The sequence below is a fragment of the Temnothorax americanus genome, unplaced genomic scaffold, assembly GCF_048541705.1.
Source record: "Temnothorax americanus isolate GAGA-0224 unplaced genomic scaffold, ASM4854170v1 Scaffold7, whole genome shotgun sequence".
Lineage (NCBI taxonomy): Eukaryota > Metazoa > Arthropoda > Insecta > Hymenoptera > Formicidae > Temnothorax > Temnothorax americanus.
This window is the reverse complement of record NW_027509792.1, coordinates 4,451,577-4,476,036: the sequence shown is the minus strand read 5'-3', so window position 1 is coordinate 4,476,036 and position 24,460 is coordinate 4,451,577. Positions and strand designations below refer to the sequence as shown.

The following is a 24,460-nucleotide window of genomic DNA, read 5'->3' as shown; positions in this document are numbered from 1 at the left end:
TCCATGAGGACGATCACGTCGGAATAGAGTTTGCAGATAGTTCGCGAACTGTGCAGTATGTAACACTAACCTCCGTCCCATTCGTATCGTCGTGAAAAACATATCACACGAGGGAACGTAGGATAAGAATGGAAGAGAATGGGTGGGCTTTCTCTCGTATGGAAAATACGCTCGTGAAAAACGCGCAAAAATGATTATCGCGCGCAACGAAACGTGAAACGCGAGATTTCTTTATTATACGAATAATAATTTCACGTAACAATAACGACGGGTTGTATGGTTTATATTTTCGTTGTTACGTTTCGAAATGGTAATACAATATTCCGTGGAATATCGGAATATCGATAAAAACGGGCGCGAGTCGCGAGCGTCGGCTCCGCAATTTATCTTTTCCAAAGCGGAGCGGCGTAAAAACGTCGTTAAAACGCTTCGTACTATAAATTTCGCTTTGACCGCTCTTTTTCTTTGTAAATGCAGAACCAAAGATAACGAGAGTAAAACCGGCCTTTTTTTGCACAGCCGTCGGCTGCGCGGCTAATTGAACGGCGAGCGAGCGGGCGGGCGGTAAAAGCACGAAAACGCTCGACGTGTACGCGTTTTCTGAATTTATAATTCGACACCGGTCGCATTTACCTCGTCTCGGAAATTGTGTTCGTTATTGATTAATTGAAATCGCGTTTGTATACGGCGCGGAGACGGGAATCGCGGGCGGGATAATCCGGAAATTAATAAATTTCGCGCGTGAGAGTTTCGCGGTAAACGAATCGCGCGAGAAGCACACGTAGCGTAGAACGTTTAAGTATAGTCGCGAGTAAATCTGTGCAACGCGCAACGTGCGCCTGGAAGGCGGTCGTACGCGGCGGATCCTATGGATAGTGCAAGACGCTTAATAATAATTTCGTGCCGAGATTTAATAAGAGATGCCCCGCTCTCGCCCTCAGTCACGAAGAACAGCCGCGCCGCGCCGCGAGCTAAAAGGGGGTTGGCCGCTGCCGTTTCGAAATCGTTTCATCGCGCGTTCGTTCTTCGAGGGTACCGGGGGAAACGTAACTTAATTACTGATTTTTGCGATAAGGCGGGAAGCTCCGTGCTCTGGCCGACGAGAAATAAATGGGAGAAGCCGCGTGTGCGATCTCTACCGACGAGAGAAAATGCACACAGAATCGACCTACGTATATAACCGCGCTATTAGAATTTTATCACTGCACCGGAGGACGAGCGGCGGAATAATAACGCGATATACAGGCTCAAGTGTACACTGCGGTGTATAACGATATATCGTCGACCTAAGGAGGGGATCTTTTTAATCCCGCCCGTGATATTCTCTCCTTGCGCCAAAGCCGCTGTGGGTCTCCCCTATCAATTTGACGTAATTAATTTCCAACTTGGCAATTTAATAATTCTAGATTAAACTCTATGTATCGTGCCGATTTTCAACAAAAGATAAACCCACAGCATCTCCGTGATTGTATATACACGCGGCGAATCAGAGGCGGTAGCGAGTGATTATCTCTTACGCGGCGTATATCACTTCCAATGCAAACATCAAACAGAGACGTGATTAATCCGCGCGCGACGTTCATGAGAACGTATTACGTGTCGTACGTATCAGTGTGAGATAAAAGGTTTTGTATACGCGCGCTTGTGTAGTATCGAGAGAGATCCGCGTGTATCCGACATTTCTTACCAAGACATCCACGACGCTTAAGTCTGTGGATGCGACGCTCGTAACTGCACTAATTCACGTGCGACAATTACGACAAATTATAATAGAATTGTGCAACGCACGCTATGCTCCGCTGCGTCGGCATTTGTCGTTCCACTCACGTATATCTCTTTCGCGAAGAGAAAGAAAAAAAAATAAATTGTAAATAAATTATTATTACCATCTTTTCTCGCGAAATTAATTCTTGCACCGTACATAGAATTTTTGATTTTTTTTTAATGGAATAATCTTACTATAAAGAGATTCCCAGGTTAATAATTAAAAGAAAATGTTTCATTAGTCTTAATGAAGAGGTAGCAACTTTTAATCTCAACGCTTTTTGCCGCGACGTTCTTTATACTAGCCTTTACGAGAGGGATCCTCCACGAACGGATTTCATTAACGTAAGCGTTTCTGTCTCGCACGAAAACACAAAGAGGCGAAATGAACACCGGAGATATCATTCGCCGGTGTTCATGTAAGACTCGTTGTGGCGCTCGCGCGAGACGTGCGCGTCCACTCTGAAACAAAATGCGCGTGATACACTTAATTGCTGGAATTTCGCTAAGCGAGAAACTCTTTCATTCGCCGTAGCTGGGTTGGCACGAAAGAAACCTTCAAAGAAGCAACACCTAACGTCCCGCATTCGACAGCAACCTCCTGGCGTCGTAAGAAATCTTGGAAAGCAATTTTATTCGTGGCTTTACGTTCGAATCGGAATTCGAAACTTCACTTTTGCAATTTAACGAGAGCCCTGCAAATTCGGTCGGGATATGCCGTCGCTTTTTTTTTCCAGGCGCGCTGCGTAGCGCTCGCATTCGCGTTGCTTAATCGCGCAAAGTTGTCTTTAAACTCGTAGCCATTAATTATACATGCATATACGCGCAACTGCGGCGCGTTACATTACTCAGCCAAGACTACGGTTCATTCATTAGAAAGTTTAATTTCAGCTCGCGAGCTCGGAGTTTCTCGCAACGTTATTCCACCAGCGCTATTTCCGTAAAACCGTAATGTTTCTTTTTCTATCGTCTGTTCTCTCGGGACGAAGTTTTAACGATTCAATATTTCCGTGGCGATCAATTTGACGACATTCGCACAATCGACGAGGTTAAAAGCTGTCAGCGAACTTTTTCCATTGTCCGTCTTTTAACATATTCTTTTAATACTTTAATAATACTCTTCGTCGAAATTAATTAACCTGCCGCATATTTTAGGATTATCTATGCAAATTTAAACGCAAAGTCGACATGCTCTCTCTCGAAGTTTGTTATTAAATTTATTGAAATGCCACATTTAAAATATTGGTCTTAATTCAAAAAATTCGTAGCGATAGCGCAGATTCGCGGACAATTAAAAGCGCTGAGAGAGGAGGCGTTCGGATCTGCTGCCAGCTCTTTTATCGTCCCCTCGCCTTTATCTCTTTCATCCGGCACGACGACGTGTCAGAGGGAATTTTTTTCGACGTGTTTGCGTTCACAGCTGAAAGCGATTCAGCTCGGTCGATTCGGCTCCGAAAAAGAGAAGCAGCGGTGTACAACACTCCTTCTCGCCATTCCCGTCCGCGCGAGTCGTTGATCCGGGCAGCGATACTCGCTGGGTTGATTTTCGTTTTCGTCGCGCGCGGGCGGAGAAGCGCGCGGCAAGAGACACGCGGAAGGAAACAGGAAGGCGGGACGATGAGGGAAGGGACTGGAGCTGGCAGATGCGTTCCATTCGACTATCCGAGGGCGAGATGAGATGCACGGAAGGAGAGCCGTGAAATACGACTTTACACACATCCCATACTTTACGTTCTATTAGGTTACTCTTTACGTCTCCAAGCTCGCCACCCCGCGCCTTTCGCGCGTGCATTCGGGTCAAGTGGCTATGAATACCGTATATCCAAGTGCGACCGTCTTCTAGAGCAACCGGCCAATTTGTCCGTCATATTTCATCGCCGTCTGCCCGCTCTCTTTCCTCTTTTTCCGAAACGACCATTTATCGCGCGGGTGATAGCTCGCGCACGCGACATTACGGCCTCAAGGGGACCGCGCGAAAAGATGACTTAGAGTAACTTATGCGCGTCCGCCCCTCTTTTGCAGCTTATACGATAAGTGAGCTCGAGCGCGAACACTTGGTTCCAGCTGGCGTTTTAACGGCCGCCCCGATAAAACGCGTGTTACGCGCATCATTTGCGTTGTACGCCGCGAGCCGTATACAGATTTTCTGTTTCTAAACAATCGCGTTTTATCCTGAACGGTCATTTATCGTGGAGGGTGGGCCGATTCAGATTAAACTACCGAAAATAAATTCTCTACTTGGTTCCGTATTAAATCGTTCGCTTAACATGATTATAATCGCTGCACGAGAAAGAAAAATTGCGCTGTAAAACTTCTCTAATGTGAACTGCTCGATTGTTAATCTTCATTTTCGTCGTAACTTGCACCAATTTATATCAATGGCGATTAGAATCGTTAAGACTTGGGCGAAGCATGAATCTTGTGAAAATAAACGTCGAGGCAATGAGACAGAGAGAAAGACCGAAGTGAAGGAAAGAGAACGCGTCTCGTCTTCTTCGCTTCGCCGCGGTAATAAATTCTCGTGAAATTATGAATCGACGCGAAGGCGGATTCGAACGCTTAAGGCATATTTACCCCGTAATCCCCGGGATGCACGATGCATTTGGGCTTGAACTTCGCGGGTAATGACCAGAACTCGATGTAAGTCACGATCTTCAGCATTACGGGGTGAACTCGCCTCATTCTTCTCTTCCACGTTCCCAGCACGTCTCCTCTCTCTCTCCCCTTCTATTTCTCCTCGTCATTCAGTTATAAGGATTATTAAGGGGTCGAGGTTGACACGACACGAACGTTATTTCGAGACAGTTTCAAGATGCTGCTATCAAAACAATAAACCCCTTCCTAATTTAGACGACACTGGAATAATACATAATTCCATATACGGAATTAGATGAAAGAATATTACAGAATTTAGAATTACAGAAATGTATTATAAATTATATAACTATTTGAAAACGATATATAATAAAAATATTATTAAAATAATTACATTAAGAATTTAACATAGCAATAACTTTTTAACCAATTAAATATTATATATTTTTTCTCTCATTCTCTAAGTATCTTCTCTAAGTATTTTCTCGATAAGTAGCATAGAAACAATCGTCTGTATTTTCTTCTTCGGAGAGGAATCTCAGGTGGCACGTTTGGAGCTTGCGCTAAGAATAAATCTACGATGCCACGTGCCACGCGTGTATCTAATACTCGCTTCTAGACAGCTCGCGATCCATTGATGCGCACAATTGAACCTTCTCTCTCTCTCTCTCTCTCTCTCTCTCTCTCTCTCGAGAGAGAGAGAGAGAGAGAGAGAGAGAGAGAGAGAGAGAGAGAGAGAGAGAGAGAGAGAGAGAGAGAGAGAGAGAGAGAGAGAGAGAGAGAGAGAGAGAGATACGTCCTCGCATCTCGCTCACGGCGGGCGGCGCGTTCGCTCGTCGGCAATATTTTATCTCAACCCCGCGTTGCATGTTGGCCTGCTTGCGCGACTGGTATCACGGCGAAAGAAAGCACGTGGAAGAACCGACGCCGCGCCGCGAGTCAGTCGAGAAAAGGAGGTGGACACCAGACACACGAGAGAGAGAGAGAGAATTATCCGTCCGTGTGGCGCGTGGTGATCCATGAATAAATCCGGCTTGATCCGGCTCTCTCGTGCCTACGGTGGCCGCCGCTGATAACTAATCGCGCGTTTGGAGACTTATACGCGCCAGACGTAACGGTGCGAACGCTATTTCATTGGTGCGCGACGGAATCGACGTGTATCGGACGGATATCGGAGTCGAGTCGGTGCGAAGGATGCACGGACCGTATTTCATCGGGGGTCGACCTGTTCCGATTTTGCGCGATAGCGCGCTTGCGAAAGGTCGCTCCGCGTCGCGACTCGCGACACTTCCTCATCGACTTTTCTACGCAGCGATATTGGATTTTAGAATTCGATGTCTGCATTCGATGTCTTTTTTTGTTTCTTGTTGATCTGCAATATCTACATTGATCATAAGTACGAATTTCCATTGCAATGTATGTACATATACAATATCGCAATAATATGTAAAATGTGTCTATAGAATTAGCCCAATTATGTTGCGTTTAGTGGTCTTTTACGTCCGTATCGCGTCCTGTTGGCACGATACTTTGAAGTATCGCTTACCGTGCACGTGATACGATGTAACGCGATGTAATTTCTCTGTGGGGCGACACATCTCCTTCCTTTCGCTGCATTTCTACGGTAACCGCCCTACGAACCGCATACGTGCAGAGGGGAGCGTTTCTGACCTGTCGACCCCTTCTCTCTCAGTTTGGTGTCCTATTTCGACATCTCGCGACTGTAATGTTGAAACGGACGGACGATATTCGGAATTGAGCTGTTCGAGTTCCAATTACATTGTCGTTCCCACGTGAAACAGAATCGTTCTCAAACTTAATCGAATACTTAGTACACGCGAAAGTAGATATCAAAATGTTTTTTCTCACATCATTTTTATTTTAAATAACACATAACTTTTACATAATTCTTTGTGTTATATAAGATAATAAAACGTTGTGATGTTTAGAGTTTCAAATGACGCAATCTGAAATATTTATCGATTCACGGAGGATATTGTGTTCCAATTTAAGGTAATCGCGATAGCGAAGCGTCGATTTAAGCATAGAGAGCGGACTGCGATATTAGAAGCGAGTGACTTGGAATTTCAACGATGTCCGAAGCTTTCAGTTTGGTCGTGACGTCTGCGAGTTAAGCGTTTAAAAATAAATTTAGGCTTCACGCTGACTAACCATGGATACGAAACAACTGCTCAGTATTGAATCGAGTTATCAAGAAGCGTCTTGAGTGCCTTGACGTTAATTCGAAACTAGTCCCGGGCTAGAAAAGAGGACGTCTATTTGCGTTGGCTACTAGAGACCTGTTTCGAGAAAACGCCTTCTCGCATGTCCGATAAAATAACACGTGAATGTAGTTAAATATAAATATTGACGAAAATTACTAAATATTCAAGAATATTACGGTGCTGTGAAAGAGAAATCCGATATAGTATCACAAAAAGATTGATAAAGATATTAACGATAGCACACGGTATATCTATAGTATAACTGGGACACACGAGAGTTGTGTAAATGACGTTCGTGCTGTTTTCAGTGATACAATATTAACAGACAGAGGCAACGTAGAACCCAATGTAATTAGTTTAATCTCATCGTCCATTATTTCCCAAAAACGCATATTTTGGCCTTTGCACACAAAACGCGCTTGCGTCCTATTTATTTGTCATCTATAATTTTATTTACGGATAAAATGAAATAATTCTAGAGAGAATTTTCGGAAATAAAATATGCGAAAGCGTTCTAAAAAGACGAAAAATAATCGATGGACAAGCAATCCGATATCCGGCAACGTGTCTTACATTTATTGGGAAATGTGCTGAGCATTGCGTTACCACGTGGATATTCACCCTTTTTCTCTTGTCGAGCAAATATTTGCAGGTCACCCCTACTTACTTCTCTCTTGTAACCGCTTCTTCAGGCCAGATTTATTGAAGTACGGAAATCTTATACGTAAACAGTGCCTTTTCTTGAGACACGACTGACTTTAACGATTCCCAGAAATGTCATGGTATAGTTTTTGTACAGCTTCGATCAACAATTCATCCCGCTTCTAAATTTTAATATCAATCTTTTTTCATATATTACATACGTGAAAAATGTTTAAAAATATTGTAATTATTAGAAATTAAGGTGTCACCGGTCTTTTTTCGTTCGGATTATTTTTTTTGCCTTTGAAAGCTCGGCGAGACCAATTCTTTTAACATTTTTTTTTCACGTTGAAAGCAAGTCATTCGTTTTATACGTTTGATTCGCGGCATCAAGCCGGAGATAAAGTGAAATGTGCTCCCGTATTAACGCGACATTCACGCAGCAACGGAAGTCATTCACTAACTCCGTAGACGGGATATTCTAAATGTATAAGAACGTATAGAATACGCGACGACGTGAATAAATAATATGTCTTGTATATACGACAAAACATCATCTGTGCCACCGCACGACATCTAACAAAATGTTTAATAAATGCACGAGACAGACGTAATATGCGTACATTGTCATAAAGATAACTTTCTCTTGACACGTATGTTTTCGGAAAAACAACTTTCTCATATATTTCTATCATCAATATTTATAATATTTATGAAAGAAATACAAAGTATTAGAAATTCACTGTTTATCGCGTTATCATCGCGATATCTAACGTCGAGAGGGTAAGAAGTTTCCCTTTCAAGATATAACCCGGTCAGGAACGATTTAACTAGGCCTCTCCTGGCGCTCGTTCCAGTATGCGCGAATGCATCTTCGACCTACAACGTAGCGGCGACAATGAGTAATAACGACAGTGAGAGATAACTGTCGCGGGAAAGGTTCTCGGTTCTCGGTCCTCGCTCTTCAATGGTAATCGCACTTTTAGTTTCTTCTATTCGGCATTGTACGACTATCGCGCATGCATTCGTATATGTATACCGTATGTACAATCGGGACTTGCAAATGTGCAGTGGCACTTCTGCACCGTAGGACACCCCGCCGGGACACCCCCAGCCACCATTGTTCTACGAGCATTTTAAAGAATACATTCGAACTCTGACATTGCGGCCTGCGGCGCGCTTCGGAGGACGGTGTTATAATAGACGTGCCGCGTGCGCCCGTCCAGGACCGACGGTGCTCAATCGACATTGATATGCATTACGTGGCCCTGATACGCTGTCCGCGATCAGCAGCCTTGAATATTTCTTATTGCAAAACAGGAACCGCACGGACCTGTATATGCGTCGCCGGGGTAATCAACGTTTATATGCATAGTAAAGATAATCCTTCATGCATCGCTACGCTTTGCATACGCCAGGACTGATATGCATAATAGAGCTGATTTTTTTATGCATCAAATCACCTTATGGGACAATAATAAAAGAAAAATTGGGAGCGGCCTAAGCGTACGGGAAATTTAAAATTTTCCACGCGCGACGCGAATCTTCGTCGTTAATGCGCGCGCGTTGTTGTTAATACTATTATGCGGTGAAATAAAAACCGAGCGTGTGATTAAAATAAAATCGTCCAAAGCTTGAGAAGGACTGGAAAAAATGTCGCCCAGACGTCGAACGGATATCGATCGTGGACCTCCGTCCCAGGTCCATCCTTTCATGCTTCGAGATACGCGATCTGAGCACCGCTGAGCCCTAGATACACCGGTATATATGCATTCGATGTATTCAAAGGTGCAACCCTTTCATTAGCGTGTAGGCCACGCGCTCTATTATCCCCAACAAAACATTCGATTCCATTGTCACGCCGCGAACAATGCCGCGCCGCGGTCACGTGTTCTACTTTCGATCATTATTCGCAAAGTGTGCATAAAATTGGCAAATTGCGCCGCAATCGCGCAACGGGATGCGCAAAGTTTTTCCCTCTCCCATTACGCACGGTCCATCGCGACGCGTTGTTCACAGCTGACGTCTTCGTGGTCGTCGCGCCTCGGAGACAAAGATCGTATCAATTAATAAAAGCGCTCTTTCGACTCTCGTCTTCCCCTCTCGTTCTTTTTTCACACGATGGCACTCACAAACAGTTGCGACCATTGACACATTAGTAATACCAAGTGACTTCTCGCCTGTCGCATTTTTAACGAATTGAAAAATTTCTGTAAATTTGAAAAAACTTATAAATGACAAATTATTGACGGTAGCTGAAAAAAGGAGACGACTTGACTGAACTATTCGAATGACTGTATAGAAATTTTGTTGCATTGTTCAACTCTCCAAATATGCACGAAGGCACGTGCTCCACTTTTCACGGGAGGGGACGAATTATGCTGAACAGTATCCTATTCTTTCGACAACCAGTTTGCAAACATCACTCTGTTATTAGGTCCTGAGCGGAGACTTCGGGGGGGGGGAGCCCATTTTAGAATATTAAGCGAGAATGCCGTGTGTGTTTTCGTTAAAATCACTCATTTTACGTAACACGAAAATTTAGCCGAAAAAAAATTACTATTTGTGTAGCAAAAACATAAAATTGTATAATATTATCAAAATATATTTAGATAATTTTAAAATGAATTTATGAGAAATAATAGATATACAGTAAACTCTCGCTAATCCGACACTATTAACCAGGTAGGGCCTGGATTAATGGATTTGCTGGATTATTGGAATATACGAAATACATATAGGAGATAAATTAAATAATATGTGAAATTGTCATAGTATATAATTGAACTTATTACATATATTAATGGTCTTAACTAGGTTAAAGTTAAACGACGTTGGTGAAAATGGGCATTATATTTAGAAAAATATTTAGTCTTAATACATGTTTGCCTTTTTGCAACTATACATGTACAGGGCAGTTTCCATTTTTAGACATTCACCAATTTTTAATGTTTTTGATTTTTCATTTTTCGTTTAGAGCGGAAGCCCGCGACAGTGTCGAGACGAGCCATATTATCAAAGGGTTGAATTAGCCAAAGTTTACTGTACTCTCGCTTAAATTGATATGAAGAGGTATCTGAGAAATATTATTAAATTGTGATAACGCAAATTATATCCACGCGATGGTAATACATTTCTAACTGTAGCTTAAGGCATTAATAATAGCGCGAAATCGGATCTATTGCATCGGTCGGATTTCCGCTTATCAACGAGTAGCAGTAGTAAATATTAGTTTGCTCTAAATATCCGGGTCCTGCACGGATTAAAAGCAACGGATAAGAAGTTGTAAATTTACGGACTCGGTCCGACGCACATATCTTTTATCATAATAGGAAGTATTATACTCGTCGAGTGATATTTCCGACAAGGCAACCCACTGAAATGGATAAAGATCCTTCATCAGGGTGACTCGGCGCACGTCAACTCTGCGGATTACACGACAAGAATGTCACGTACATATGCAGCGCATGCATAATACATACACATCGAATACGTATACAACACGCACACAACATTCTCGACATGCGTACATGCTCCAGACGAGAGCGTGTCTTATCGCGCGTAATTTCTCATCGCGAATCGATCTGTGCTTAAGTCAGCGATAAAGCAAGAAGATTCGAGACCCCCCGACATCCATCGCCGCGGGAAGCAGCTTCCGGAGATGAAACGAGCGAGGCGGATGTAGCGCAGGCCGTATTAATTACGTGACGTAATTGACCGAGGCAATATGTTTCGCTTGTAAAAGTAACGTTCCTGATTTGCTGTGTAAAATTCAACATATATATTTGTTCCGGCACCATGTACTTTTTTCAAGTTGAAAGTACTACCGCATTTTTCTATTTCAAGATACGTTATTTTTAGTGAATGTTTCTATTCGACTTCTGTTCTCGTAATGAATGCGTTGCATAATTACTTTTCGAGGCACTTTCGGTTTGAAACTTGTATGTCTGCGCGTGAACTTTAGCACGAATGGCGCGTATCGTGAAAGGCACGTCTGCCTTCGAATGAAATCGATCAGTGTTGACGCAAGTGGCCGGAAGATTCGGCCGGTTGATAACCTCTTCACTTGAACATCAATAATATCTATAAAAATACGACAAAAGTCGCGACATAACCGAAAAATAGAATTTCAACTTTAATGAACTCTGGCTACTTTCACTGGCACTACTTTTTCTGACAGATAACTAAACTCTCGGGACATTATCACCGGTTTAGCCTGAACAGAGAGCTGACAGAATATATCGCTCGTATATATTCTTATCTCGTGATTCCCGATCGTGGTTTAAGTTTTTATCAGACGTTTAACGAAATCACAATCGAGCCAAATATTTAAAACGAAAAATCCCATAATCCGGGAATCATTATCTGTTTACATGTTATAAAATATCCAAAATGACGAGTCGTTTAATCATAAACGTAGCACACTTTTGGTTTTCATAATGCCAAAGCGGGAAGCGGAACGCGAATTATGATCGTCTCCCTTTAATGGAACAGAGAATCGAAATAAACAGCGGAGCGCGGATATTCACGGAAATCATGTAATCACGTGACGTAAGTGCAACTGCGTTAAATTACGTACGGCCCAGAAATTACACGGCTGACCTAGCAGCTAACCAAGGCAGTCCGGTGAGGCCATTCACATTGCTGCCTTACACAGATGTCAGAAAAATTTTCAAAGAATCTTCTAATACTTTCTTTTACATTACTATATATTTTATTTCGAGATGTAGTATTCATTCCAGAAAAGTATCATTAATCTTGACAAAAAAATGAAAATTTTTGATCGCAATTACCTGGAGAATCTTATCTTTCGTTAATGCCGTCTTTGCATCCATGTCTTCAATGAACGCGCGGATAACAGCGCAAACCGCAGCAGTAACTACAATCACGCGCCTTTGATCTTACGTCGTGTGGAAAGAAGTCTCCTGGCGGCGACCACGTGCTTCGCACGGAGAGGTGGGAGACTGCGGCAGAAGCACGTGCGAACTTTCCTCGCCGGCGTCCACGAAGAGGTGTACAGCACGCGCTCCGATCTCTTCACAGCGGCTCGCGGGTATCATCGGGAATAATCACGCGTCTCTTCCGTCGGCATGCGCGCGCTATATTCTTTCTCATTCATCCGCTTCCAGCTTCGCTTATCGGTCCTTTGATCTCATTGGAGCGCACTCACTGACGGGCTCTTAGGGTCGCCTCGATAAAGCGCTCTATCTCGAGAGCTTTCGTCCCGACCGCTTTCACGCGCGTCAGGTCTGCGAATAGCCGATAATCGTATCGCCACGATACGGATAGGAGAATCGACGAAGCGATGACGACGATTCTGACGGTGACTCCGGCGAGTCATCGACGGCGATGATGAAAACGGCGAGTCTCTACCGCGCACGAAAATAAATCCGTACATCAACCGTGACACAATTACCCTGCAGTCTCTCTCTCTCTCTCTATCTTCGCCGCGGGTAAGAGCCCCGATGATTTACGGCGAGCGCACGGGCCGCAGACGGTCAATGACAGTGCGTCGCGCGCAGTGCACTCGCGAAGCTCCGGATAGACGCGGGCTCGTCTTAATTAGGCGCGATTAAGCGAGACGCGAGCGCTCGCTTGACAATCGGACGAACGGCCGGATAGACGAGAGAGGCGAACGAACGAGGACCGGCGTATGGACCGCAGTGGAGAAGGCTGCGACCTGTCCGCTTGGTGACCATCGTAGCACTGAGCACCGAGCTCTCTTTCGACCGACGGGTATAGGGCTTCGGAGCAGCACGCGCTCTCTCGCTCTCTTCGTCGAACCTGTCTCGGTCTCTCCGACTCCCGCGCGCCCGCCCGTCGTCGCTCTTCCTTCCTCCCTCGTGTTCCTCGAATCTCTCTTTTTTTTCCCTCTTGTGTGTAGAAGGGGAAAAAGGGACTGCTGTACTGTCCCTGTGAATGTCCACGCGTGTAATGCACGTGGCGATACGCGTAGCATACATGTCCTTTTCTTCCGTCGTCGACGAAAAGTTGAAAAAAAAAGAACCGGTGTATCTTGCGATACGAAACTATAGCGGCTTTCGGGCGAATTTATTTCGCGCTTTTTTTCGGTCGAGGATTTGTCGTGCGGAATGTGCGGATTTATTGCGAAACGTCGCGATGCGATGCATTAAGAATCTTAAAAAATCAAAAAGCGGCACAAAAGGATTAGCGCATTAAACTCGAATTTTTATATCAAATAAAAAACCCCTCTCCTCTTAGACGTTCTAGGGTCATATCTTCAAATAAGATGAAAGGATGACAAAATATTACGAAGGGAGAAACCCTCATATTTAAGATGAAATAAATTCGAATTTTTAATATCCTTGAAATCGGAATAATTTTATGTGGTTGCGCATTTTTACACAGAATTGTCCGACGTTGAATTTCATATAACTGCCTACTTTGAAATAAAGTAAATAAACGTAGCGAGTTCAGTGAACGCGGAACATTGCATTTGCCGCTTTTCCATCGGAAAGACAGAGCGAATAAATGATAAAAGAATTTATATTTAGATCGCGAATAAATCTACGCGCGAATATGTTTTAAACGCAGAAAAATGATAATTTGTGTAAATGGCAACGCTTTATCGTCGCTGACGCCAATACTCGACTAGCCGACTTTCGTTAAAAAACAAACAGCTTCGTGTAATAATCTGTTCGCGAATCAATTATACAATTACCGAACTAAATACACATGTCGTTTATTGTCGGCGCTACGTATAATCTACGCGTGTGTTTCAGCAGTTATAAACTCACGCGCTTTGATTCTTTTATTCGTTTCAATAAAGCCGATTGTGAGCACGGCGTAAACCGCACCGGAATATAAATCGACTGATTATTACACGGATCGATTAAAGTCCAGAAATACACGCGACGATTTATGGGTATCGTCTCCGGCGCAGTGAATCGCCCGTGAAAATATGTGTACTGCCAGGCGGAATGATCAGGAAGCGCGGATGTTGAGAACACAGGGATCGGAATATATATATACATATATATAATATAGGAAGTAAAGAAATCTATATCTACAAGAAAGATATCTTTATAGAGAGAATATATGTATTTTGCAGACAATATTTATAAACCTTATTTAGCAATCTTAAGGATAAAAAATAATAATTACTTTTATAATTATTTGCTAAAAATTTCTGACAATTAAAACCCCCTTGTGAAGCTCAATCTTTCTTGAATCTGTGATTAATTCACGGTTGATAAAAATTATAGATTGATAATTATAGTTGTATAGATTGTTCGAAGATATAAATTGAATTTGCGAGCAAGCGCGACGGAAGGGGTTTCTGCTCGTGAACGATTCCATTCCATTCCGATTCGTTTCGCCATTGAGATTTTTTTAGACGAACTTTGATTTCGCCGCCCTCGTCGGCTTGATTTTATTTTCGGCGAGCCTCCAGCCGTCCGTAAAACTCCGGTTCGGGTGATATTAAGGCCGTATACGGCGACGGTCGGAAAAATGCGCGCGGCCATTTATACGGCGCGCGCCGCGGCGCTTTTCGTAGTAGCGTCCGCCGTCCGCGTCGCTGCGCGTCGTCGGTCAAATATAAATGCAAATCGGCAAATACTCGCATACCCATTAAGTGCCTGATCGCGTGCCGTTATAGACGCAGGAAGGACTCTCCTTGCATTTCTTCGCAATCAAATTTAAAAACGCGCGTGGACACTAGGTCGTCGGCAGCATAAAGATAATCGCCTATCGTGCGACTCTGTGATTACGTATATAATATAATTAGGCATGCCACTTTTGTCCCGTTAACGAAGATATTAAAGAGCCTCGTATGGATTTTTTACGACGCTCTTTCCTCGAGCGTTTCATAACCAATGCGTCTTCATTAAAACCTTGCTTTGTCCGTTATACGTTTTTATTTATCTGTCATTATCTTTCAATGTATTTTGGACAAGTTATTTTCAATATGCAGATTGGGAGTAATTGTTTTTCAAAGCTTTAATTGACGGGTCGATTCGTGAGAGAATTCCAAAATTGAATTCCATTGATGACGCTAACTCCTGGCGCGTTTGCTGAATGATGATCATCGAGAAGAAGGGGAGAATCGCTATACGCGCATTGATACGTATGCGCATCGCGCGCTTCGCGCCAAATGTTCTGTACGAGGTGATAGACACGCAATTTCCTCCGACGAAGACACGTTTCCAAGGATGTTGAGAAAACGGTGCCTTTCCCTCGACCATTCAGTCCTAGACTCGTTTTCCAGATGCCTCTGCGCGCAAACAAATGCATCGTAAATACACATCCAACGTACCGCTTGACAATCCTCTTTCGATAAAAAATGCACATTTACAGTGCAAAGAAAGACAGTTTGTTTGTTAGAGGATGTTTTATGATTTAATCCCGTTCTTATCTTTTTTGCCTAAATATTTTTGGTACAAAATTTTACGTGTTTTAGACAGAGATAAAGAAAAATATTTGTTACGTATTTATTACGGTTTTACGATTTTTTCTTTGAGAAATTATATTGCTTCTTTTGTGCCTGTTACATCAGGAATGTTCGAAAAGAAAAACACGCCGTGCCCATTGATTCGTGCGATATAGTTTTTCGGTATGTCTGAAAAATGAATGCACGTTCTTTCGGTATGTGGACGTCACGTAGTTGGCGATAACGAAATATTTCACATATTTCAAATTAAACGTATATCTGGCCGGTGCCGTCAATTGACATATATTTTACATTGCGATGTAGAAATTTATTTCGGATTTACGATTAACCGTAAATAAAAATTTGCCATCTCGATGAAATGATATCTTCATAAAGCAAATGTATAATTATACGTATAAATAAAGCGAGGGAAAACGTAATCCGCGCAAAATAGGCTCGTAATAACTGCGAAAATGTAAATGCGTATCTGGCTTACTCGACGCTGCATATAATATACGTAAAACGGCATTGCGCTCGTGATTTATTTATAGTCGTATACGATGTACCGTCCGCGGTAATAATGCACGCGAATTCATATAAAATCCCGATATTCGCAGATGCATACAATTTACGTTTATAAAGTGAAATTACCAGCGTTGCAGATACAGATTATGGGCGATAAATCAGTGTGATCGATAACCGGCTGAGAGCCACGGTTTATAATACCGGTTTGTGTTAGTAAGAGGGAAAGAGAGATAAAATGGAAAGAAGTGTTTCTTTGTTCGTATATTTGTCATAATTGCTGTTTGTGTGTCTTGAGTGCGTCGTGCGCGGTGGTCAAATGTCTCCACGGGAGAAATAACGATAAGAGGTTTATTAACGTAAACTTTAACGAACGAGGTTTAACTCAATCCCGCTTCGACTGCGGAGAGAGACGGAGAGATTTGAAGATAATCGGCCGGGACGATTAAACGCTCTGTCATCTTCAGGAGTGACTTTCTTCGAGGGAGTGAAAGGGCGACAAAAGTATAAAAGGGTCGTCCGCGAGAGAAAGCCCTTAACGGATCCCGAAAGCGCGCGTGTGGAAACCTGTGCTTCTACGCGGGCGTAACCGAGAGTAGGGACGTTCCGAAAGATAATATTTGTAGTAATAACATCTCGACGCACTCCTTATACGCATTTGAAGAACGAACTCTCGAGGGCCCCATCGACGGCGAGGGGGCCCTCCTCTCGGAACGCTTTCAGCGCCCTTAAACGCGCGACTCGCGACGGCCGATGTTTGGTTTGATTTTGTGACTCGGAAGAGACGTGACAAGGGTCTTATCACGACCAGCGCAGCTGGTTTGTATACGTGTATCTACTATATTCTTTGCGGACTAGCAGAGATCTTTTTTTTTTCTTCTCATTTCTCCATGGTGAAACGAGAGAAAGAGGGAGATAGAAGTGGAGAATCTCTGGAGATCCGTGATTTCAAATTCGTTCCCGCTTAAACTTGTTCTGGGCCTCCGGGAGAACTCGGTGCTTTAGAGTTTAGCCTAAGTGGATAACGTTATATTCGCCTGGATGTGCATCTCGTGAACCAGGAGTGTACGTGATTCATTATACGTTCTTCTGCGTAGAGAAGTTAGGGAGAAACCTGCGTCGATAGTGATTTGGTTGCAGTTTAGAAACGAAAACTTGGTTACGAGCAAAAGATATAACTATAACGCGTATGATTTTTTTCCAATGTTCAAAAATTATTTGGGAAACGAATATTTTTTATTCGATAAAACTTTAACGAGCGACCGATACTTTCTCGCCACTTCCACAATGATTGAATAAATTTTCGCAACGAAAGAACGTTGTTATCTCGTAACGAGAACTGATGCGCCACTCCGCTTTAAATTGCGCCAGCAGTCGAAAAAGGATCGCAGGGGTGAAAGGCCTCGGCTGTCCTCCCTGTTTTGGTATCCCTTCCGCGTGTAGACGTTTTCCATGTACGTGACGTTTATAAAGTGTGACTATGCAACGCGCGCCTGCTGAATATTAATTGTTGCGCGTCTTGTTCTCCTCTAAGGACCAAACTTCCAGCTCGTCGTCCCATCCGAAATTACATTCGGCCAACAAACATCCTGTCGTCCTATTGCAAGGTAAATTACAGTAAAAAATAGAGATAAAAACGAAAAGAAGAAAAGGGAAAACGACAAAAATAAAACGAAACGGATCGAACTATTCGGAAAAGTGCGGAGCGATTTTTCTTTGCTCGAGGACCTATTTGTATTGTTGCGTCCCGATCTGTCCACGATCCCGATCGCGCCATGGCGGCGACGTACTGTCTCTGACTCGCCGGACCGAGGCTAAAAGCGAGTCTAGCCTGCCAACGAAACGAATGGATCGCGCTCTAGGAAAAGTTACCCGGGTTCTCGACTTCAAAGCCGCTCGCCGCGTCAAAGGGCGCGTGTCCGCGTAGTTACCGGCATAAGTTACGGACGTTTACTAGGAGCGCGCGAGATGAAGTTGTACTATTTATTACGGGCCTAGGGTATATACTTGCCAGTACATCGCTCTGATGTCTGCACACCTATACGTGTCCTAAATTTCCCGAGTCGAGAAAATAGACGACGTAACAGCAGTGTCGTAATAACGAATCTGCACTGCAGTGTTGTGTTATTTCGTAACATCCACACGGTTAGACTTCGCCGTCGAGAATATATATTGTTCTTAACTTCATTTCGAAAGAAATTAAACCCGTGTTGATTTCACCAGAGAACTAGCAATTTTATGTTGTGTTTAAAAAGATAGAATAAAGTTAATTCGAATAATTAACGGATGTTAAATTTATACGAAGCGAGAGAAATTTATTCCGTTTCGCTATAACATTTTATTACGCGCAAGACCATAGCTTTTTTCTGTCACGCACAGTTTGATTGTCTGTTCTCAATGAAATAACCACGATTTATCACGTCGCCCACAACACACTTAGGCGTAATGTGCTATTTAAATGACGATTTAACTTCATCGAATCGCTGTAGAAACACTCCGCGAGCAGCTAACGCTGGCCGGGGGCTATTCCGCGTGTCTGGCACGGCGGTGTCATTTTATTTTATACTGTTCTCTCCTCTCCTGGAGAAAGACTCATTTAGAACTGACGCCAGACTGGTTTCCAGCCGGTGCGAAGAATATGTAAAATCGTCGATGATACGCGTCACGTCCCGGACTCGTCGATACGTGTTCTAGGTAATAAAATCGATATGGCCCTTTGTCCCATCAGGCAATCATCGATCAACTTCTGGCCGACAGACGCGCATTACGCCACTTTACTGCCTGTTTAAGAGCCCGCCGTTAAACATTCGAGCCCTTGACCCTCCCCTCGATGGCGCGGCGCGAACTGCAATTTCGCGATGCGAACGGAGACGGTTCGTCGACCCTCCCGGATAAAAAAAATCCTCGTCGCCGCTCACCGGAGAGCTTTCCGCTCGATCTTTTTCACGATCGATCACCACCAATTTTATGCTCGTTAAACAGCCCACCATGCGCGCATATGCGCGCACACGCACAAGCACGCGTATAGATGCATTCGCGTTGCACTTCGGCCGTAGTCAGCGGCACAAAGGCAAACTTTTCCGCTCGTTTCGTATGGAACCGGAAGAGTAGCTCGATAAAATCGGTCTCTTCCGGTTCGCTCATTATCGCCTTCCCCTTCGCTTTTCAAACGCCCGTTCTCTCTTTCTCTTTCTCTCTTTTTTTGCTAACTCACTGAGACATCATGACGTTTTTTTTTTCTTGATTACCGATGTCAATTGATTAGTCGATGGTAAGGTCTTCCTCTATTTTCGTCGCCGTCGTCGTCGTCGTTGTCGTCGTCGTCGTCGTCTCTATTGTCGTAAAAGTTTTAATTAAATCCGGCTGCCGAAGGCATATCCGCTACGATTGTCCCGCGACGGCGATCGAAAATAAACTTTCCTCTCGAAAGGCGCGCCAGGGCAAATGACACCCGTTCCGAGAGTGCTTGGAATTCGCGAATTCGGCGTCGACGGCGAAACAAAGCTACAGAATAACTCGTCCTTAATGAAAGACGCTTATTTCGAGAAAGCGAAGGGTGCCGGGAGGGAAGCCTGGGAAATTTCGCTCAATTACGGAATAGTTAATATTTGATTTGCCTCATATTCCAAAACGCCTTGACGGCAAACATTATTAAAACACGTGCTGTCGCACACATTGAAGCTTGCAAGGTGCATCCATGGAGAATTTAACAGAATAGTAATCTCAGAAAAATATATATTTGTTAATATATTTACTTATAAAAACATATGTAGATATATAATTTATTAAATTCTCTCTCTCTCTCTTTCTCTCACTCTCTCACCCATACTCTTTCACTCGAGACACACAATTACTTTTTACATCACGTCTGCATCGAGGCGCGACAGATGGATTATCTGAGAAGTCCTGTTACCGCTCATCGGAATGCTGAGAATATCCAGGCGTCGCGAGACCGAGTCGGGTCCGTCTCGCGTGCCCCGTTTTTTGTATTGACGCATAACGTATAATCTCGAGCGTGAAATGATCTATACGAGAGGGAGACGCGACGGCGATGCCCATGTGGAGCATCTCTACCCGTATATTTCTGCATATTCCATCGCGCCGCGATGCACGCGAAATGCAATCTCGCGAAAACTCGGGGGAACCTCGTGTTCGCAGCATCGCCTGAATCTCCAACGAAATAGAGCTCGCCGAAAGGAAGGTAAATTTTTTTTCGGAGTCAATCGAGACCGACACGCGGCTCGAGTTTCGCGCGATTTTTGTAGGGACTGCTGCAAGCGAAAACCAATTAAACGGGGACAATGAATCGTCTATGCATGTCGAGCGAAGTGCATACGTGCTGCGATTGTGCGACGCGATCGTATGCGCCCGTGACGATCCGGCATGTATTTTCGAAAGTGTATATGTACACACGAAACTGATGAGTTTCTCGCGCGGATTTTTATCGATGATATTGGAGCAGAATTGTTTTGAAGAGCCCCACGAAATCGGTCAATAAACTCTACCGTTGCCGCGCGCGAGTTATTTCGATGAAATCCCATAAATATAGAGAGACTGAAAGAGAACGTTACCAGTTTTCATGAGATTCGAATATATTCCGAGAGAATAGATATCGTTGAATCCCAAAACTGTTGGGTTAAATTGTGTAATAATAAATTAACGTTCAATTGCCGTACAATATACCTTGTATCGTGTTTTGAATTTTTGATTAAAATATAATTGGAAACTTTTTTAAATTAAGAACGCGAAGTAACACATCAGAATATACTTGTAATTAACTCGATATTTTAATGTGAATCACATAGAATAAATTCGGTATTTGTCTATAATTTGTCAAAATCCTTCGCCATTTGTTGTTGCAGTAATTTGTGAAACATTACGGTTATCGAATAAATAATAAAAAAATATATTCGCTTTGTGCGAATATATATATATTTTTCTTTGCAATGTAACATAGTGATGTGTGATTAATGCCAAATGTATCGCGAATTACATTTTAATGACTAATTTATGTTTATATCAGTGTGATATATGTATGATATAAATTTTTTTTGTTACCTTGACATTTTCATTTTTTATTCCAACTTTCAATTCAACTTGTAATCTTCCGAATACAATGTTAAAATATTGATAGAATAGATCGTAAAGAGAGACTATTTTAGAGGCTATCAAAAAGATTTAAATATGAAATCTTATAAGCTTGACGAGGCAATTATTAAAAAATCTTTTCTGCATATGGCACGTTGACTTGAGGATACCGTTCCCGCCGCGCGGAGCAGCACCCGTGTAATTTGTGAATACAAAAAAAGAAAGAAATCATCACGCCCGAAACTCTTTTCGGAAGAAGACAGCGTTTCGTGTCGACGTTAACGTTTCCATTAACCCTCACTTTAAGTCTGTGCGTGACTTTGACGAGGATCTGGCCCCCTCGTCTTTTCCGTTTTTTATGCCACATTATTCGGAAACACTTGGGAGGTCGATGATAATCGCGCGGGGCACGTCTCTTTCTGTTTCCTCGCGGCATTATCGCGCCATAATTTATTTCCTTCTGCCCTATGTCTTTACTTTATCGCGGCGATATCGCCGAGGACTCAAAAATTGAAAATTAATAGTTGTTACTTCTAATTTATATTACCATAAAATGTTTTATTACGCTGTAACTTTAAGGCACGCACCTTGCACCGTACAAGAGAGCGAGGAGCTCCAAGGTGCCAAAAATAATGCATTGGACGAATGACCGCGCGCCGTATTTCCGACTGAAATAACGAGCGAGGATGTAAAGTGCAGGGTCGGGCTCGCGAAAAGGAAAGAGAGGTGGAAACGTACGTCGGAACTTTTAACGCGATATTTCGCGCCGTGCCTATCGCCCGTGTCCGGCCGTTATTATTGCAGTAGAGCTCATTGTCGGACGTGCGCACAATAATTGGTTACAACGGTAATGCCGGGAAAGAAGACTCGTTCAACTACGGGGGTCCGGCCCGCTGTAGCTATTATGCTAAATGCCGGCAATTAAGTCAGCGATTCTCCGCGAAGTTCCTTTTGTTCCGTCGTTAAAGGCGCCACTTTCCCAATGATTCCCGAACATCACGCTTATATAACGATTATTACGCTTGATAAATATTCAACGAATGTATAAATTAAGCAGTATAAATTTTAGCAAAGTACTCGCGCCGTTTCGCGTTTATTTCTGATCCATGCAGCATTTCCAATGATCCCCTCGCGGTTACGTCAAATCGTGAATGCTGCGGCGGATCCTGCGTGACACATTTAACCCGCCGATAAGCAGGCGGATCGAGTATAATCGCCGATTTCGCGCGCAATCGGCAGTTTTCTTGATTTGCATGACAGTCGAACGACCGTGCATCTATGAATATCTAAGTATTTAAGGCCAATCTGGAGACATAAGCGTATAATCTCTCCCTTCGGATATTGCAGATAATCGAGACTGCAATGCGGATTACACAACAGTAGAATTTTTATCAACCAAAAATTATATTTAAGAATTGCGTTAATTTTATGAAATAACGGATTGAGATCTTTAATATCTGTGAGAAGACTCGAACATATTTGCCACGAAAAACATTCAGAAATGAGAACCGCTTTTGAGTAATCAACACTTGAAAAGAGAGATAAAGAGAGAAGAAGAAGCAGGTGGCTCAAGAGCGTCTATTTCTCACGCTTAACTATTATTGTGTCAAACTCGAATCGTGTCCGAGTTATTCGCTCCAAGAAGTGGAACGGAGGCCTCGTGGAGACCTCGGAAAGTGCACCAGTCGTGAATTTCGGAAAAAGAGGTCCTCACGATAAGTCCTGTCCAACGTCAAACGCGAAATAAATGTCATTACACGGGGGACGCAAACATATTCGCTTCTAAGAAAGAAAAAGATAGTTTGGTCACGCTAGATCGCAAAGCCGAGTGTGTGCGTGCACTCGAAGACCACATTTTGTCGAAAAAGAAAAGAGATCCGGCGCTTCGTCTTCTTCCCAGACGCGGCGTCCGCAATAATCCAAGATTGGACCACCCTGTCTGCCCGTCTGTTTGCCTGCTCGCTTCTTCCTTTGCTGATTTCCTGTCTCATTATGCCGAAACGAGAAAATTATTAAATTATCCACTTATATTGACAGAAATCGCACTTTGGCCACGTACATGGTAGCTACGAATGTACTGATCGCATCATAGTTTCTCGGCGTTCCTTGTTCCCTTTTTTCACTTTTCCATTTATTCCGCAGCGTATATCATAATTATCGAAGAATTTCATTGAAGATATAATTGTAGATAGTTTTGAATATCTATTTTTATTTCTATATAAGTATAGGTGTATAATATTAATGAGATACATTTCGTAACTTGGGGCCGGTTGTTCCAGCCTGTTAGTGGGCTGCCTGATGGTTGAATCACATGTCTGTCTTTGTCCAATGTATATAAAGGATAAACAGAGACATACATGTGATTTGGCTATTAAGTGCTTGCCGACGGGCTGGAACAACCAGCCCTTAGTGCGTGTTGTTTAACTGTTTTAACCGCGTCTTGCATTTATGTTATTTTGCTACCTGTACTAGGAATGGATATTTTGATCTAGTTCACGTATGCCGAACTCTTTGCCGGTTCGCTTGAATATATCAAGTGACAATTGGCACCGAGGAACGCACCCTGGATAAGAAATGGACGAAGATATAAGGCGCTTAAGGAAATCCGAGAAATCTCTTTCAAGCTCCTTTGGCTTCATCTTTCGTGTCACCGTAGTATGCATATCTCAGCCGAAAATGTGCTTCCCTTCCACCGTTCTTTTTCTCCCTTCCCCTACCCCCCTCTCTCTCTCTCTTTCTCTCATCTCTCTCACGTTCTCACGTACATATTTCTTTCGTCATGAATTATGCGCCCTTATCTGGAGGGTCGAAATAAGCTTGCGCCAGTTTTCCGTTGAATTTATTAGCTCTTAGGTTCCCGCGAGGAGGCAGTTAAATAAATATCAAAGATATCTTGCAACGTACGAGCGCTAAATCTGTCGTTTCGGTGACACTCCGAAGGAGTTTAGGAAAACACGGGAGGACCCCCAAAAGAGAAAAAAACGTTCTCGAATCGTTCTCAGATCACGTTTCCAGCGCGTGCCTCCACGATATCGTGTTATATACCGCGATATTTGCTACATTGCACTGCAGAGTTTTCATGTTAAGTACAGCTGACGCTTCGTCATCGAAATGAGCGAGGCAGCCATCGATTCGACCGACTTCCGCGTCTCTGTCACAGCAGCTTGCACTAAAAGCGACGTCTTTTATTCAAATTCATACAGGAGTTGCATCGTCGGCGATTATAGCGTTA

General features: G+C 43.3%; 2 protein-coding genes across 13 annotated transcripts in view; one reads left to right on the top strand and one right to left on the bottom strand.

Annotated features, from left to right (window-relative positions):
• Positions 1-24,460, top strand: part of LOC143906375 (mediator of RNA polymerase II transcription subunit 20-like) — a 78,343-nt gene that overhangs the window by 16,996 nt on the left and 36,887 nt on the right. The gene's annotated exons all lie outside the window — the stretch shown is intronic.
• The window catches only part of LOC143906373 (facilitated trehalose transporter Tret1-2 homolog), a 63,589-nt gene that overhangs the window by 13,088 nt on the left and 26,041 nt on the right, over positions 1-24,460 (bottom strand). Inside the window, exon 1 of one of the 9 annotated variants that reach the window (XM_077422454.1) lies at positions 12,020-12,929. The exons of the other annotated variants lie outside the window; for them this stretch is intronic. Within the exon in view, the coding sequence (XP_077278580.1) occupies positions 12,020-12,061 (42 nt within the window). The 5' untranslated portion in view covers positions 12,062-12,929. Of the gene's footprint in view, positions 1-12,019; positions 12,930-24,460 lie in introns of those variants that run through there. 9 annotated transcript variants of the gene reach the window in all.